At 38.5% G+C, this 16,892-nt stretch overlaps 1 protein-coding gene across 1 annotated transcript in view; it reads right to left on the reverse strand.

Annotated features, from left to right (window-relative positions):
- The window catches only part of LOC140732124 (band 4.1-like protein 4B), a 354,588-nt gene that overhangs the window by 67,350 nt on the left and 270,346 nt on the right, over positions 1–16,892 (reverse strand). The window contains exons 17-19 of the mRNA XM_073054310.1: positions 16,374–16,495; positions 10,548–10,661; positions 4,496–4,563 (exon numbers count right to left, since the gene is read on the reverse strand). Coding sequence (XP_072910411.1) covers positions 4,496–4,563; positions 10,548–10,661; positions 16,374–16,495 — 304 coding nt within the window. The remainder of the gene's footprint in view (positions 1–4,495; positions 4,564–10,547; positions 10,662–16,373; positions 16,496–16,892) is intronic.

A 16,892-nucleotide genomic window follows, 5' to 3' on the forward strand; every position in this document is an offset into this window, starting at 1 on the left:
CTTTCATTAGTGTGCCAAACCTTGAGCTCATTTCACCACTTTGTACTAGGCATCTCCCCTCTACATGCAATCGTGATGCAGGCTTTTAACCCAGAAGCCTACCAGGTACTTTTCCTCCTGCAGATGCTGCTTAACCCACTGAACTCCTTCAGAAGATTGATTGTTGCTGCAGATTCCAGCATCTGTAGTCTTGTGTTTCCTGTATTACTAGCCTTTCCAATCTCTATCTGCCTCAAAAATTTTAGTCTTGAGACCTCTCTTAGCCTAGAGGTGATCAACAACTAATATTCGTCTGGTAGATTTAAGTGTCAAATAATCAAAGAAGAGTAGCTAGGCAAATGTGATAGAATAACTTGCAGAACCACAGGGAAGAAAGAAGTGGACATGCAGGGTTTGCTGGAGAGATTTGTCTGCCAGGAGTCAGCATGAACTTCATTACACAAATGTCTTCCTTTTGTGTTGCACTAGATAAAATATTAGTCTAGCAATGAATTTATATAACCCTAACAAAAACTAATTAACACAAAAAAAACTTCCTAACTGGAGGTAGTCGTGAAAGAACAAGCCTTGTAGTGACAAAATTGAAATAATATTTCATAAGACCATAAGACAGGGGAGCAAAATTAGGCCATGTGGCCCACTGAGTCTGCTCTACCTTTCCATCATGGCTGATTTATTATCCCTCGCAACCATATTCTCCTGCCTTCCCCTGTAACCTTTGACACCCTGACTGACCAAGAATCTATGACCATCTGCTTTAAATATTCCCAATGATTTGGCTTCATAGCTATCTGTGGTAATGAATTCCACAAATTCACCACCTTCTGACCAAAGAAATTCGTTCTCATCTCTGCTCTAAATGGATGTCCCTCTATTCTGAAGCTGTGTCCTCTGGTCTTATACTCACCCAATATAAGAAAAATCATCTCCACATCCACTCTATTAAGGCATTTTGATAGGTTTCAATGAGATAACCCCTCATTCTTCTATACTCCAACGAGTCTAGGCCCAGTTTCATCAAATGCTCCTCATATGTTCACTCCCGGAATCATTCTAATGAACCTCCTCTGGATCTTCTCTTATGCCAGTCCACCTTTTCTTAGATAAGATGTCCCAAAGTGCTCACAATATTCCAAGTGCAGTCTGACCAATGTCTTATAAAGCCTCAGTATCACATTCTTCCTCTTATATCCTAGTCCTCTTGAAATTAATGCTACATTGCATTTACTTGATTCAACCTTCATGATAACTTTTACAGAATCCTGCAAGAGGGCTCCCAAGTCCCTTTTCATCTCTGATTTCTGAATTTTTCCTCTCATTTAGAATACAGTCTACCCTTTTATTCTTTCTACCAAAGTGCATGACCAGACACTTCCCTACATAATATCCCATCTATTACTTCTTTTCCCATTCTCCCAATCTGTCCAAGTCCTTTTGCAGACTCCCCGCTTCCTCAACATTACTTGCCCCTTCACCTATCTTATTATCGTCTGCAAATTTGGCTACAAATCCATCAATTCCATCTTCCAAATTATTAACATACAACGTGAAAAGAAACAGTCTCAATTCTGACCCCTGCAGAACACCACTTCTCACAGGATGCCAACCTGAATAGACCCCCTTTCTTCCCACTCTGTCTCCTGCCAGTCAGTCAATTTTCTGTCCATGCTGTTATCTTTCCTGTAATACCATGGGCTTTTATCTTGTTAAGCAACTTCATGAGTGGAACCTTGCCAAAAGCCTTCTGAAAATCCAAGTAAACAATATCCACTGTCTGGCAAGATTTCTCCTTAAGGAAACAATACTGACATTGCCCTACCTTATCATGCGCCTCCAAATACCCAAAACCTCATCCTTAATAATGGACTCCAACATCGTTGCAACCACTGAAGTCAAGCTATCTGGCCTATAATTTCCTTTCTTCTGCTTCCCTCTTTTCTTAGAGTGGAGTGATATTTGCAATTTTCCAGTTCTCTGGAACCATTCCAGAATGTAGTGATTCTTATAAGACGATTACTAATGCCTCCACAATCTCTTCAGCTGTCTCTTGCAGAACCCTGGGTGCAGTCCATTTGGTCTAGGTGACTTATTTAGTGTCAGACATTTCAACTCCCCAAACATTTTCTCCTTAGTAATAGCAACTGCACTCACTTCTGCCCCCTGACACTCTCAAATTTCTGGCATATTCTTGTATCTTCCACAGTCAAGACTAATGCAAAATTCTTAGTACATTTATCCGCCATTACTACCTCTCCACTGTCATTTTCCAACGGTTTGGTATCCACTCCCATCTCTCTTTTACTCTTATCTCTGAAAAAAAACTTTCTGTATCTTCTTTATTATTATTGGTTGGCTTACCTTCATACTTCATCTTTTCTCTCCTTATGGCTTTTTTAGCTGACTTCTGTTGGTTTATAAAAACTTCCCACTAATTTCTATATGCCCACTCTATTGCTTTTATGCTATCTTTGATTTCCCTTGTCAGCCACTATTGCCTCATCCTCCCTTTAGGATACTTCATCTATGGAATACATCTTTTCTGCGTCTTTTAGAACATAGAACAATACAGTACAGTACAGTACAGGCCCTTTGGCCCACAATGTTATACCGACCCTTAAACCCTGCCTCCTATATAACCCTCCAACCTTAAATTCCTCCATATACTTGGTCAATTCATATTTTGAATTGCACCCAGAAACTCAGCCATTGCTGTTCTTCCATCATCCCTGCTAATGTCCCCTTCCAATCAACTTTGGCCAGTTCCGCTCTTCTGCCATTGTAATTCACCTTACTCTACTGTATGACTGTCTGCTATGGATTCCCTTACCTTAAACTCCTTATTGAATACTGGTTTATTACACATCACCCAATCCAAAATTGCCTTTCCTTTAGTGGACTCAATCACAAGTTGCTCTAAAAAGCTATCTCATAAACACTCTGCAAATTTCCTCTTGGGATCCAGCACCAACTTGATTTTCCCAATCTACCTGAATATTGAAATCCCCATGACTATCATAACATTTTCCTTGTGACATGCCTTTTCAATTTTCCATTGAAATTTAAATCCCATTCTGTCTACTGTGTGGGGACCTGCATATAACTCCTGCCAGGGTCCTTTTACCCTTGAAGTTTCTTAACTCCACCCAAAAGAATTCTACGTCTTCTGACCCTATGTCAAAACTAAGAATTAGATTTCAGTTTTTGCCAATATAGCCACCACCCCCCACCTACATACTGGTCCTTTTGGTACAAGTTGTATCCTTGGATGTTACGCTCCCAACTATGATTTTCTTTCTGCCATGACTCATTGATGTCCAGTGTGTCATACCTGCCAGTCTCTAACTACACTACAAGATCATCCACCTTATTCTGTATACTGCATGCATTCAAATATAGCACGTTCAGCCCTGTATTCATCATCTTTTTCAATTTCACCCCCATGCTATACTTCAACATCCACAGACTGCAATTTTGCCCTATAATCTGCCTGTCCTTTTTCACAGTCCCGTTACACACTCCAACTGCTTCATCCTCAGCTCATCAGTTCCCATTCCCCTTAATTTAAACCCTCCCCAGCAGCTCTAGAAACATGATTGCAAGGATATTGGTCCCCCTTGGGTTCAGGTGTAACTTGTTCTTTTGGTACTGGTCATACTTTCCCCAGAAGAAATCCCAATAATTCAGAAGTATGAAACCCAAGGTTTTGCATCACTTCCTCAACCACTCATTCATTAGTACTATCACCTATTCCTGCCCTGACTAGCACAATAAGGAATTTGTCACTTCAAATGAATACATGATCCTTAGGCATTCTCACAGAAAAAGGGATCTCTAAAATACATTAATGTGACACTATTTGAGGAAACATCTTTTGGTTTCCACATACCATGCAAAGACAACAGAAAATCTGCAGATGCTGGAAATCCAAGCAGGTTTAGTCAATGTTTTGTGCTGAGACCTGCTTGGAACATCGATTATACTCTTTTCCATAGATGCTGTCTGACTTGCTGAGTTCCTTCAGCTTTTTATGTGCATTCCACAGGACTCTAACATGCTTCCTAGCCATGACCTGAGCACATTAAATATAGACTAATACTCTGGTTACCAAATCATTGCTATACAGAACTTGAGGCACATTGTACAGTACAAGAGACAGAGGATCGACTCTTTTTAATACTTAACAGCATGGTGCTCCTTAAATTTCAAGAGGCATAATATAATCTTTTTTGGTAATGCTAGTTGCAAAAAAAACTTGAAAGCTAATGTACTAATCATTTCTGACTTATCACCGATGAAATATTGCATGTTTAAGCTGTATTAAAATTATAACTTGATATAAGCATAAAAAATAATTCAGTTCTGGAACATTTGACATTTTGCAACTAAACTTGTGCTCATGCCTTTACCACCAGTTTAGAGGAAGGCTAACTTGACCAATCTTAGTTTTAGGGAACTTTGCTCATAAGAAGATCTGTGTTGAAAGGTTCTGACTGACCTTGAACCATCTGTCAATGTGCCTGAGGATTTATTGTTGCTGCTCAATGCTGGCTCCTCTTTCTTACACTGTTGAAGGAAAATGAACAATTAGTAATAAAAATAGTCTTTATTTTAATTTGTTACCCAGAATCAACAGCAGCTCTAATCCTACCAATGTACGAATGTACAATTAATTGATTTTGGGTAACATCTGAGACAACAGAAGACAGCAAGATGGAGATAACCTGCATCAGCCATTCCTTTGTACAAATATGTTATTACATAAAACAGAAGCAAAGAAAATGCAAATTCAATCTAATTCAAAGGTTGTATGAATACAGCTTCTAAAAACAGCTCACTTTAAAAAAAAATTCTGAATCACTTTGATTTGAATTTATTGACATCTGATAAGGTACAATTTTGCTTATATGACCATCAACTGCTTCAGGTAAATGATTTCAACTTTAAAAAGTTTTTAATAGTATGGTAACTTAATTAATGGAGGACAACCATAGTTCTGCATCATTTATCCAAAAACATGAGTTTGAATCTCAAAATAGCACATGGGGAGTTCAAATTCAAATAATTACATTGGTAGTTGGGTTTTAGGAACAGAAAAAACCCCAGAATTTCAGGTATCTACTTCAGAAATTGCTTCTTATTCTCACTAAAGTTTGCCAATATTCAGCAGTGACAACTGTAGCTCCATCCAATATTTCCTCTCCTTCTGCAGCACAACACTATCCTTTCAGAACATGAGCCTACATACATTTTCTCCAATTATCATAGTAGAAACGAGCAACATAGTGGAGCACAACCATTTGACCTCCTATTTTTTTAATCATCCCTAGTGAACCAGTGTTTTACTAACAAACACAAAATGCTGGAGGAACTCAGCAGGCCAGGCAGTATCTATGGAAAAAGTACAGTCGACTACTCGGGTCGAGACGCTTCAGCAGGACTGGAAAAAAATAACTGAGGAGTAGATTAAAATGGTGGATGGAGGGGAGAGGTGATAATGAAACCTGAAGAGGGAGGAATGAAGTAAAGAGTCGGGAAGCTGATTGGTGAAAAAGATACAGGGCTAGAAAAGGGGAAGTCTGATAGAAGAGGACAAAAGGCCATGGAAGAAAGAAAAGGGGGAGGCGATGGGCAGGCATGGAGATAAGGTGAAGGAGGGAAAAGGAGATGGGGAAAAGGTGAAGGGGAGGGAGGGCATTACTGGAAGTTCAAGAAATTGATGTTCATGCCATCAGGTTGGAGACTACCCAGACAGAATATAAGGTGTCGTTCTCCATTTTAAGTGTGGCCTCATCAAGACAGTGAAGGAGGCCATGCATAGATATACAGGTGTCCCCCGCTTTACAAAAGTTCAAATTACGCCACTTCACTTTTACAAAAGACCTACATTAGTACCTGTTTTCACTAACCAAAAGAAATCCAAAGAGGATTTTCGCTTTTACGAAAAAGGCACCCGCTTTAAACTTGTGTTTACCCTGAGAAAGACTACCATGACCGTGAGGCCTTGCACGGGAACATGTGTGCGCATGCGTGTACGTTTCGATTTTTTTCTACAAATCGGTTTTTGTGCTATTTGGTATGATTTGGTAAGTTATTTTTTGGGCCTGGGAATGCTCAAAAATTTTTACCATATAAATTAATGGTAATTGCTTCTTCGCTTTATGCCATTTCGGCTTCATAGGAACACTCTACTTTTGGATAGCAGGGGAAACCCGTGTCTGAATGGGAATGGGAAGTGGAATTAAATGGGAGGCCGCTGGGTGATCCCATTCTTTGGGCGGAAGGAGCTGAGATGCTTGATGAAGCAGTCTCCCAATCTATGTCAGGTCTGACCGATATACAGGAGGCCACACCGGGAGCACCAGGCACAGATATGACACCAAAAGACTCACATGTGAAGTGTTGCTGCACCTGGAAGGACTGTTTGGGGCCCTGAATGGTAGTGAGGGAGGACGTGTAGGGACAGGTGTAGTACTTATTCCGCTTGCAAGGATATGTGTCAGGAGGAAGATCGGGGGAAGGGATGAATGAACAAGGGATTTGCATAGGGAGCGATCCCTGTGGAAAGCAGAAACTGGGGGGGGGGGGGAAGAGAGGAGGGAAAGATGTGCTTGGTGGTGGTATCCTGTTGGAGATGATGGAGGTTGCAGAGAATTATGTGCTGGACACGGAGGATGGTGGGGTGGTAGGTGAGGACAAGAGGAACCCTATCCCTAGTAGGGTGGCGGGAGGATGGGGCAAGAGCAGATGTACGTGAACTGGAAGAGATGGTTGAGGGCAGCATTGATGCTGAAGGAAGTGAGGCATTCTACTACATCACATTCAGAAGTTTCTTGTTATTTATAAAATATGCTCCAATGTCTATACAAATTTATTTTTGAGGACTAGCAATAACTTAGTATTTAAATCTCTGTATTTTTACTACCATTCATTGCACTGAGATAATTTGGTTGTTTTACCCATTTCTATTCATCACAAAAGCACTAGATTATACACATTTCAAAATGCATGCATTTTAATGAAATTTTTTTTGCTTCCAATGGTATTGGACATCCCAAATAAACCTAAATGACTGTATCAAATTTGCTTCAGTAACATCAGAACCAGGTGCTCTGAGACATGAAGCTGACAAAGGATCTTTGATTTGAAACATTAACTCTATGTTTCCTTTCCCACAGTTGTGGCCTAGCCTGCTGAGTATTTCTATCATTTTAAAAAGAAAATATTTTGTTGATTTTCATATAATGTAGATAAAAGATCAACGATATTCTCAGGTCTTCCTTGAACAATGACTCCACAGAATTGCAGACACCTGTTCAAAATGGAGAAGGAACATTCAGGATAGCACCAAGAACTTCAAATCCCTTCACTGGGAACACAAAGAAGTGCAGCAAAAAATGGAAGGTGTGCATGTTCTCACATTCTATCGTCCATTCCACCAGGCACCAGATGTCTCATCTGTAATAACACTGTATTCCATATTTGCCTCCTCAGTTACTGCAGCACTGGAATATAGTGGATTCCAGATAATTGGACCATCACTTAACCAGGGCAGCCTCTGATTTGGGACAACTCTTAAAGAACAAAAATTAATTGAGAAAATAGCTAAAATTCGCTTTGTTTATTTGGGATGCATGCCACTGGATTCCAACAGGAGACTGTTGCTGAACAGTTTTTAACTAACAACTGTCGCGAGCACGTTTGGCTGTTAGACACTACGCCGTGCTTAGCGCAAACAGTTTTTAAACTAGTGTCAGTTGCGAGTGCTTGTTTCAAAAAACATGCTTTTTTGTCATTGATAGTTGGTGACAGAAAGCAGTAAGACAATTCATAACTGCTGTGTTAACTGTGGTTTCAAGCGTCCAAGCTTAGACTTGCCAGAAACTGCCAGAAGTGAAAATGAAACAATTTCACTACTTCAATAAGTTACGAACTACAAAGAATTTGAAGGCATCAACAATTATTATTCAATGTTACAATTAAAATGAAGGTTTGGAGAATGCAGTCGCTGAAAGCATTGTATGATGCAAGTCTGGTGTCTGCGCTGGATTTGTTCATTTACAGTCAATCAAAAGAAAATGCCAGCATAAACTAGATGAATTTCTCCATTGATAACTATTAGGAACTAATACAGTGTTATAGTACTGTAGCAGTATTAGTAGTGTTCTAATTTGTTCTGTATTTTATTTAAATACATAAGTGTTATTCAGTTAAATGGTAATTTGTCTTTTTTTATTAAACCTTAACTATTTCCATGAAACTTTGGCTAATTGGGCCAAAATGTACAGGTCCTGATGTATGCTAATTAACCGGAATCCTCTGTCTATACAAATCATCCTTGATTCCAAACAGCTATCAAATTGAGGATCACTTTGCTAATCTAGATTTTTAAACTTTATTGTCTTAACTAAGCAAGTTAAATAGTTGAATTTTGATCTGAATTGTTGAGGTCAACTCAAGGAATTGTAATTGTCAGGCTCCTGTCAAAGAATAAATTTCCCTAAAAAATGGATATTTTTATTTACATTTAATGGTGTGAAAATTGATATTCATGCCTTCACTGGGCAAGAAAACTTCATATATTACAAGTATTACTCTAATATTACAAAGTACTGCATTTCCTTCATGTAGTGACAGTATTCTACTATGTAATGCAAAAATAAATTGTTCTCCCATTACACTCGATCTATGCCATTAAGGTGAGAAAATTGCTGTAGAGACAAACTATTAAATTTGTACACTTGTACCCATAAATCTTAATAAAACACATAAGTTAGTATATTGCAAACAGCACAGCCTCCACACTGTATTAAAACATGAATATGAAACATATTTTCTGTATCATGCTTTTCCAATCCAAGGTCTACATTGTTAACAGGACACAATACAGGAAAAAAAACAAATGCAAACATTAATGGCTTAGCTTTTGTTGAGAAATGTTGGCAGATGTTGAAACTGACTTCATTTCCCCCCATGTCATCAAGAAGCGTAGGACACACCATGCAAGTATTAAAAGTACTGACAGGCTCTCAAAAGCAGTTTTCCTATTTACATCCAGGCATCAAGCTCCTTATGGAGCCCAGTGGCAGAGCATCAACTCAGCAGTTCCTAACAATTATGCAAAGAAAAGAAGTAATTTAAATTTAAATAATACAACATAGAACAGTATAGCAAGGAACAGGCCATGCGGACCACAATGTTGTACCTAACTGATTAATTAGTAATCAACTGTCCAACAAAACTGTGCATATCTAAATCTTTTGAATGCCTCTGTTATATTTGCCTCCAACACTTCCCTAGGCAGCACATTCCAAGCACTCACCAATCTCTATGTAAAAAACTTGCCCTGTATATCTGCTTTGAACTTATAGCCTCTCACCTGATATGCATGCCTTCAGTTATTAGACAATTCAACCCTGGGAAAAAGATACTGGCTGTCTACAGACATTGAAACAGGCATTCAACAAGCTCATGAGCTCAGAATGACAAGATGGACTCCAACGCAGAAGCCTGAGGCCATCCCCACAAATCTCTGACATTTTTTGACATATTGTTAGCCATCAAAATCTGTAAAGTGCTTTTTAACAGATTTTGTATTGTGAGTCAGATACATTTGAAAACTATTCAGAGATCTGAATAATTGTAAAAAATAAATATTAGGACAAATGAACAAAGAAAAATAATTTTAGTTAAAAGCATCCAAATACTGATGTTTTCACAGGTGGGAACAATTAATTGTTGTAATTTAGTCCTGCTGAAGGGTTTTGGCCCGAAACGTCGACTGTGCTTTATTCCATCGATGCTGCCCGGCCTGCTGAGTTCCTCCAGCATTTTGTGTGCATTACTCGCATTTCCAGTATCTGCAGATTCTCTTTTGTTTGTAATTTATTATTCATTATAACAGCACAAGAGACATATCGAAATCCATGAAATGAGCCTCTCTTAGATGTAACATTACCTTAGGTTGTACGTTAATAACAGCAGGTTAATAACCTTGGAATATTAATTATTCCCAGCTGTAAAGTGCAATCCTCATCTGCACTTAAAAACATAAATAGGTGGGTATGATTATTAGTTAATCAACCCTGAATGTTTTTAAGCCACTCATATAATCTTTTGTTATACTTTGGGGGGTTGGATGAGATTAGAAATCATAGTTCCTCATTCCTTGTTTAATAGATTACAATTTCTTCAGCTACTTGTAGTTAGAGGGATAATTCTGAAGAGTAAAATCATTAAATGGAAAGCTAAGAATTGTGCTGTTTAGCCTATTGAATGTCTTTTTTTAAAAATTGTATCACACGATGCAGATAATGAACAAATAATCACCCTACTTTCTATATTACCTGATGCAATTAAGTTTGATATTTTTCTGTTTTAACACCTTTGAAACAACTAGATGCAAGAAGTTTGTTTTTGTTTGTTGTTAATCAGAAGTACATATCCAGTTGTCCAGAAAGCTGCTGCATTTGTATCATATGCAACTGAAGGAAACAAAGGGTAGAAACATATACTTGCTGTGGATTGCAATAATGCATCAGGAGGCTCACCTTCAGTGCAGCATCCATTTGAGCTTTAATGATGTTGCTCTTCATCTGATCAGGATGAGAAGAGGGTGATGCAGGAGAATGCAGGGCCTTTTCGAGCAGTTTCTTTTCCTCACCCTGGTGGTTACAAACCGTAAGTACCTTTAATGATTTATAAACACAAATGAAAACTTGATGATTAAATACTAAGCAAATATTTCTCATCAGTATTCACTAAGGAAATGGTCTCTTTATTTGAACAGTTTAGCAAAGGCATGGTGCAAGTCTCAAATAAAGAGGATATTCAATGCCTTAGTGGGCTTAAAGATGGATAAAGATTTGGATAGAATTTATCTCAGGCTGCTATGACAGGCAAGGAAAGAGGTTGTTGGGTTCTTCAACTGAGATTGTTAAATTCTCACTGATGAGTGAGATTCAGTTTACTAGAAACAACAAATGTGATCTCCCTTTTCAAGATGGGCACAAGGTAAAATAATTATGCACCTGTGTGTCTAATATCAGTAGTAGGGAACTTACAGAAGAAACTACTGAAGGGCAGGATTAATGATCTCTTAGAATGACAAGATCTAACCAGAAATTGCTAATGTGGCATTCTCAAGGGCAGATCTAGTCTAGCTGATCCAAAGGAATTTTTTGAATTGGTAACAAAAGTATATTAAAGAGATGAGAACAACAGATGTAGTTACATGGATTGATTAGTTATATGACAAGTTCTGACATGGGAGACAGGTCCTACAGACTGGGGTCTTAGGAAGGCATATGAGATACTGGTTTTCATTTGTCAGGGCAGTGGATACAAAAGCAGGCAGGTTATATCCAATTTCATATACCTTTGGTTCAGCCTCCACTGGAGGATTTCTGAGTGCCACTTTACAGGAAGCATGATGTAGCACTAGAGATCAGTACAGCCAAAATTCACAAGGATGTTGATGCAACCTTTTAGTTCAGAGGAGAGAATGGAGGAGACAGGTCTGTTCTTTCTGGAGCAAAGGATGTTAATCACTGAATTATATGATGTGAAATTTGTTGTTTTGCAGCAGCAGTACAGTTCAAAAACACAAAATTATTATAAATTATAAAAACATATAGTGCAAAATAAAAAGGAATACAAGGCAGTGCTCACTGAGCATTTAGAAATCTGATGGTGTAGAGAAAGAAGCTGTTTCTGAATCATTCAGTGAGAGTATTCACGCTTCTGACCCTCCTCCCTGAAGGTAGTAATGAGAAGAGATCATGTCCTGGAATATGAGGGTCCTTAATGATGTATGCTATCATCTTGATCTTGAGTAATGAGAAGAGAGCATGTCCTGGAATGTGAGGGTCCTTAATGATGGATGCTATCATCTTGAGGATGTTTTTGATGGTTGGCAGAGTTGTGTTTGTGATGGAGCTGGATGAATATACAGCCCTCTGCAGCTTCTTGTGATCCAGCATATTGAAGCTTCCATACCAGGCTATGATACATCCAGTCATAATGCCCTCTGCCATGCATCCTTATAGAAATTTATAAGAATTTTTGGGGACATGCCAAATCACCTCAAACTCCCAATGAGGTAGAGCTGCTGGTGTGCCCTCTCACTGATTGCATCAATGTGTTGGGCCCAAGATAAATCCTCTAAGATCATGACACCCAGGAACTCGAAGCCACTCACTCTTTCTACCATTGCCCCTCAATGAGGACTGCTGCGTGTTTACCTGACTTCCTATTTCTGAAGTCTACAATCTATTCCTTGTTCTCGCTGACGTTGAGTGTAAGCTTGTTGAGGCAACACACTCAACCAGCTGATCTAGCTCATTCTTGAACATATCATCACCATCTGAGTTCTGTCAACAATGGTATCATCGGCAAATTTGAAGAAGGGACATGACTGGAACATAATTATTAGCGCTATAGATAAAGTACAGAAAACTTTTCCCCATGAGAGGTTAAACAAAATGAGGGTACATCAATCTAGAATAGGGACGAAGAAACTTAGAGGGAATATGAGGGGGACCTTAATTCACCAAAGGTGTTTCAAGTACCTGGAATGCACTGCCTGAGGCAGGACCACTAATGGCATTTAAGCAGTGTCTAGACTTGAATCACTTAGGCAAAGAAGGTTATGGGCCAAGTGCTGAAAGACAGAATGAATGTTAGTGGGTGTTCACTTATCAGTGTGGATGTAGTGGGGCAAATAACCTGTATCTAAGCTAGATGTCTTCAGATACTATGACAATGATAATTGTTAGAGGCTCCACAGAATTTTGTTTTAACAAATCAAAATAAAGGTTCTTACACTAAGGTTTTGACCTTTTTACAAACCTTTTTACAGCTGCAAGGAGAGCTGTACAAATAGCCTGGTTTAATGTTATTCCACCATAATAATTATTAGAAAAAATGAATCTGTGTTAATTGGTTCTACATCAACACAGTTATGTAATGACTGTTCACTTCAGACCCAGTCTGAAGAAACATTTGACTTTTAAGCAAATATACTCAATTCAAACTTCAACCAATTTGGAAAAAAAGTCATAATGTGGATTAAAATAACTAACAGTCAGTATTCATAATGTAGAAGTAGATAAACCATCAATATTAGATATGAACTATTTAAGATTTCCATTCAACTATATTGGTAGGTTTCTCTGTCCATTCTAATTGTATGTTATTTTATCCAGAGTGATATTGTTATTTGATTTTGCATCTTACTCTTCTGAAGGCAATGAAACCGTGTAATCACAGGACAATCTCTCGAGGCATTATACAGTGGTGGCAAGGACATTCTCTTTTTTAATTCAGGCAGGGTCAAAGGGCTGAAGGGGTGGATGGATACTAGGTGGGGAGGTGAAGGATCAAGATGAAAGGCAGGAAAAGGAAAGCATAGAAGCAAAGTAGGGAGAAAGAATGGAAGAGGAGAGAAATGAAAGACAAAGCTAAGGGGAGAGATGAAAAGATAAATGCAGGAAGAAATCTGGATGAAGAAGAGAATCAGGGAGTGAAAATAATCTATGATAGTGAAAGGGTAAAGAAGGAAATGTATCCAGCCAAGTTTTGGAAAGTTATTAGAAGAGTGCATTGGGAATGTCAGGGCCAAGGTGTTAAGTGTGTATGTGCCATAGCGTTATAGTTCTGATTCAGATTTATTTATTTAATCACATGCACACCGTACATACAGTGAAACATGTGGTTTATGTTAACAACCAACACCACCTCAGTGGGTGCTGTGGGCATAAGTGTCACCTCACATTCTGGCACAAACATAGCATGTCTACAATGTTCAACAGAACAACACAAGCAAGTACAACAGAACAACAGCAAAAAAACCACATACCTCCCTCCTACCCACCCACTCACAGACACAGACAGCGCTCCAACTCTAGGACATGCCTTTAGAGGACTCAAACCTCTGACTGCACCCATGGACTCGCAGACTTCTGTCTGCAAGATCTCTGATACTAGTATCTTCTGACCTAGAGGGCCACCAGCCCTTGCCTTACTGGTCTTTGTTCACAGCACTTGCCAGCCTGACATCCATCCACAGACTCCTTCATGTCATGTCCATGACACTGGCCTTCAAACACAGAACGGGAAGCACGGAGTAGAAGCTTAGACTCTGGCCTGACCTCTAACTTCGCCACATCCTTGTCCCTGAACTCCTCTGACCCCAACCCCATTTTTGTCCCCAAAACCATCTTTACAAACCTAAAAAAAAAACAACTAAGTCTGAGCCTCAATGGAGAACACAGTTCAGAGTAACCTTGACTTGCAACTGTTACAACCATGGTTCTGTAATTGCAGTTAAACTAATAACATGATTTTAACCTTTTAATGATTACCCCAACTTAATACCAGAGCCATCACATTCAACAAATATCAGAAACCTCAAATGCTGAATCCATCAGATAAACTTCAGTATGCAATTTTGCCTCACCTAAAGTTGAGCTTAAACAAGTCATACAGTCTATCAGCTTCAGAAATATTAATCTTTGAAAACTTTATCCTTGCCACACAGAATGCAAACATATGCATTCCATGGCACAAATTGATTTCAACAACAAAATATTTATTTTCCTCCACACTCTATACTACACTAGTTTCATATGTTACCGGATTCAACACTTCACGCTCTGTTCCTTTCCTTTATTAAACTTAATTCAACCTTGACACCCCATAACCTCAGAATCAGAATCAGGTTTAATATCACCAACAAACATCATGAAATTTGTTAACTTATTGGCAGCAATACATGATAAACATAGAAAATCATAAATAAATGAATTACAGTAAGTATATTTGTGTATATTATATAGTTGAATTAAAAATAGTAGTGTAAAACAGAAATGATAAAGAAGTGAGGTTGTACTCTCATGGGTTCAATGTCCATTTAGAAATCGGATGGCAGAGTGGAAGAAACTGTTCCTGAATCACTTCTGTATCTTCTTCCTGACTGTAACAGTGAGAACAGGGTATTTCCTCAGTGATGGGGGTCCTTAATAATGGATGCCACCTTTCTGAACTCTACTCACACCTTTATTACTACTGTCAATGATGCACAAGTTCCTTCTGCAACAATCTTATTATAATCAATGTTACCTTTAAGCTTTTACAAGTAACATTCTCATTTTGTTTCGTAGTCTTTTACCTTTCAGCTGTAAAACTTACTTACCCAAGTCCAACTTACAGAATTCTTTTCCAAATCTCCACTTCACCCTAAGTATCATTTTAAAGATGTCTGAATAGCATATTTTCATCAATGTTATGAGACCATTAAGAATTAGGAGCAGAATTAGGCCATATGGCCCGTCGAGTCTGCTCTGCCATTTCATCAAGGCAGATCCAAATTTCCTCTCAGCCCCAATCTCCTGTCTTCTCCCTGTATCTCTTTATGCTCTGACCAATCAAGAATGAATCTACCTCTGCCTTAAATAAAAACTTGGCCTCCACAGCTGCCTGTGGCAAAGAATTTCACAGATTCACCATTCTCTGGCTAAAGAAATATCTCCTCACCATTCTAAAAGGATGCTTCACTATTCTGAGGTTGTGTCTTCTGGTTTTAGGCTCTCCCACCACAGGAAACATCCTCTCCACATCCACTCTATCAAGGGCTTTCACCATTCGACAGGTGTCAATTCTTCTGAATTTAAGTGAATACAGGCCCAGAGTCATCAAAGACTCTTCATGTGACAAGCCATTCAATCCAGGAATCATTGTCGTGAACCTCCTTTGAACCCTCTCTGGTTTCAGCACATCTTTTCTAAGATAAGGAGCCTAAAACTAGTTACAATACTCCAAGTGAAGCCTCACCAGTGTTTTATAAAGTTTCAACATTACATCCTTGCTATCCAGAAGTGGCCATGCTAATGCAAATTTTAGTAATTAACTACACATATCCTTGCTTTTAACTATTCAGAAGTCACACATTGATGAGATATTTTTGCTGCTTGATGATCCCCAGTGCATTTTCATTTTTTGTTCACAGGCATTTCTTCAAGCAAAGGCTATCTGCATTTGTTGAAGTTGTGCCGTACATTATAAACACCATTAAATGTTCCCAATTTCATTTCAAAGCTACATCAGGACCAAAAACAGTTATTCCTTAAGAAATAGACCTGTACAAAGGTATGTTTGTCATGCAAAATAATCCAGCTCAAATTCAGACTATATGAAAGACCAAATAAATCACAAAACATCATTATCTCCAGGAACTAGGAAATAAGCAAATAGCATTTTCAGTGTGAGACATGTTAATATTTGCAGAGAAGCAAATAATTAATATTTATTTGGCTTAACACACCCAATACATACTTCAAGAAAGAAACAATATAACTGGTTTAAGTGCAATGAATTACCTTGTTATTTATGTTGATATGCAATGAGGGCCACTGCCCAACCACCTTACTGGAATCAGCTTCCAACTGCTTAAAACACACTCCAACCTCATCATAGTGTGGAAGAACAGTTGAGCTCAACTCTAAAAAAATATAAAGTTTATATAAAAATAGAACCATATTGCAAGTGCAAGCTTTATAAGTAACAAAGGAATAACAAAAATGACATTCTTACATCTGTTAGTAATATTGTCTCAGAAGAAATCTGGTTCAAGGAAAAGTTGAATAAAGGACACCACTTAATCAAAGAGGAAACATGAAGAACCTTTTTTATTGCAATATCAAATAATTCATCTGGTGGGAGTCATGGTATCTCACTTGCAAAGCAGATAACCAGCAGGATTCAAGAGTAAAAGGAACTGAGTAAGTGTTGAGGAAGAAGATTGGTGATAAATTGGGGACACTAAGGCTGATGAAATTCAGGAACAAGGATGGAGTGGATGGGGGGTTAAGGTCTGGGATGCAGTAAGCAAATTCATC

The sequence above is a fragment of the Hemitrygon akajei genome, chromosome 8 (assembly GCF_048418815.1).
Source record: "Hemitrygon akajei chromosome 8, sHemAka1.3, whole genome shotgun sequence".
Classification (NCBI taxonomy): Eukaryota; Metazoa; Chordata; class Chondrichthyes; order Myliobatiformes; family Dasyatidae; genus Hemitrygon; species Hemitrygon akajei.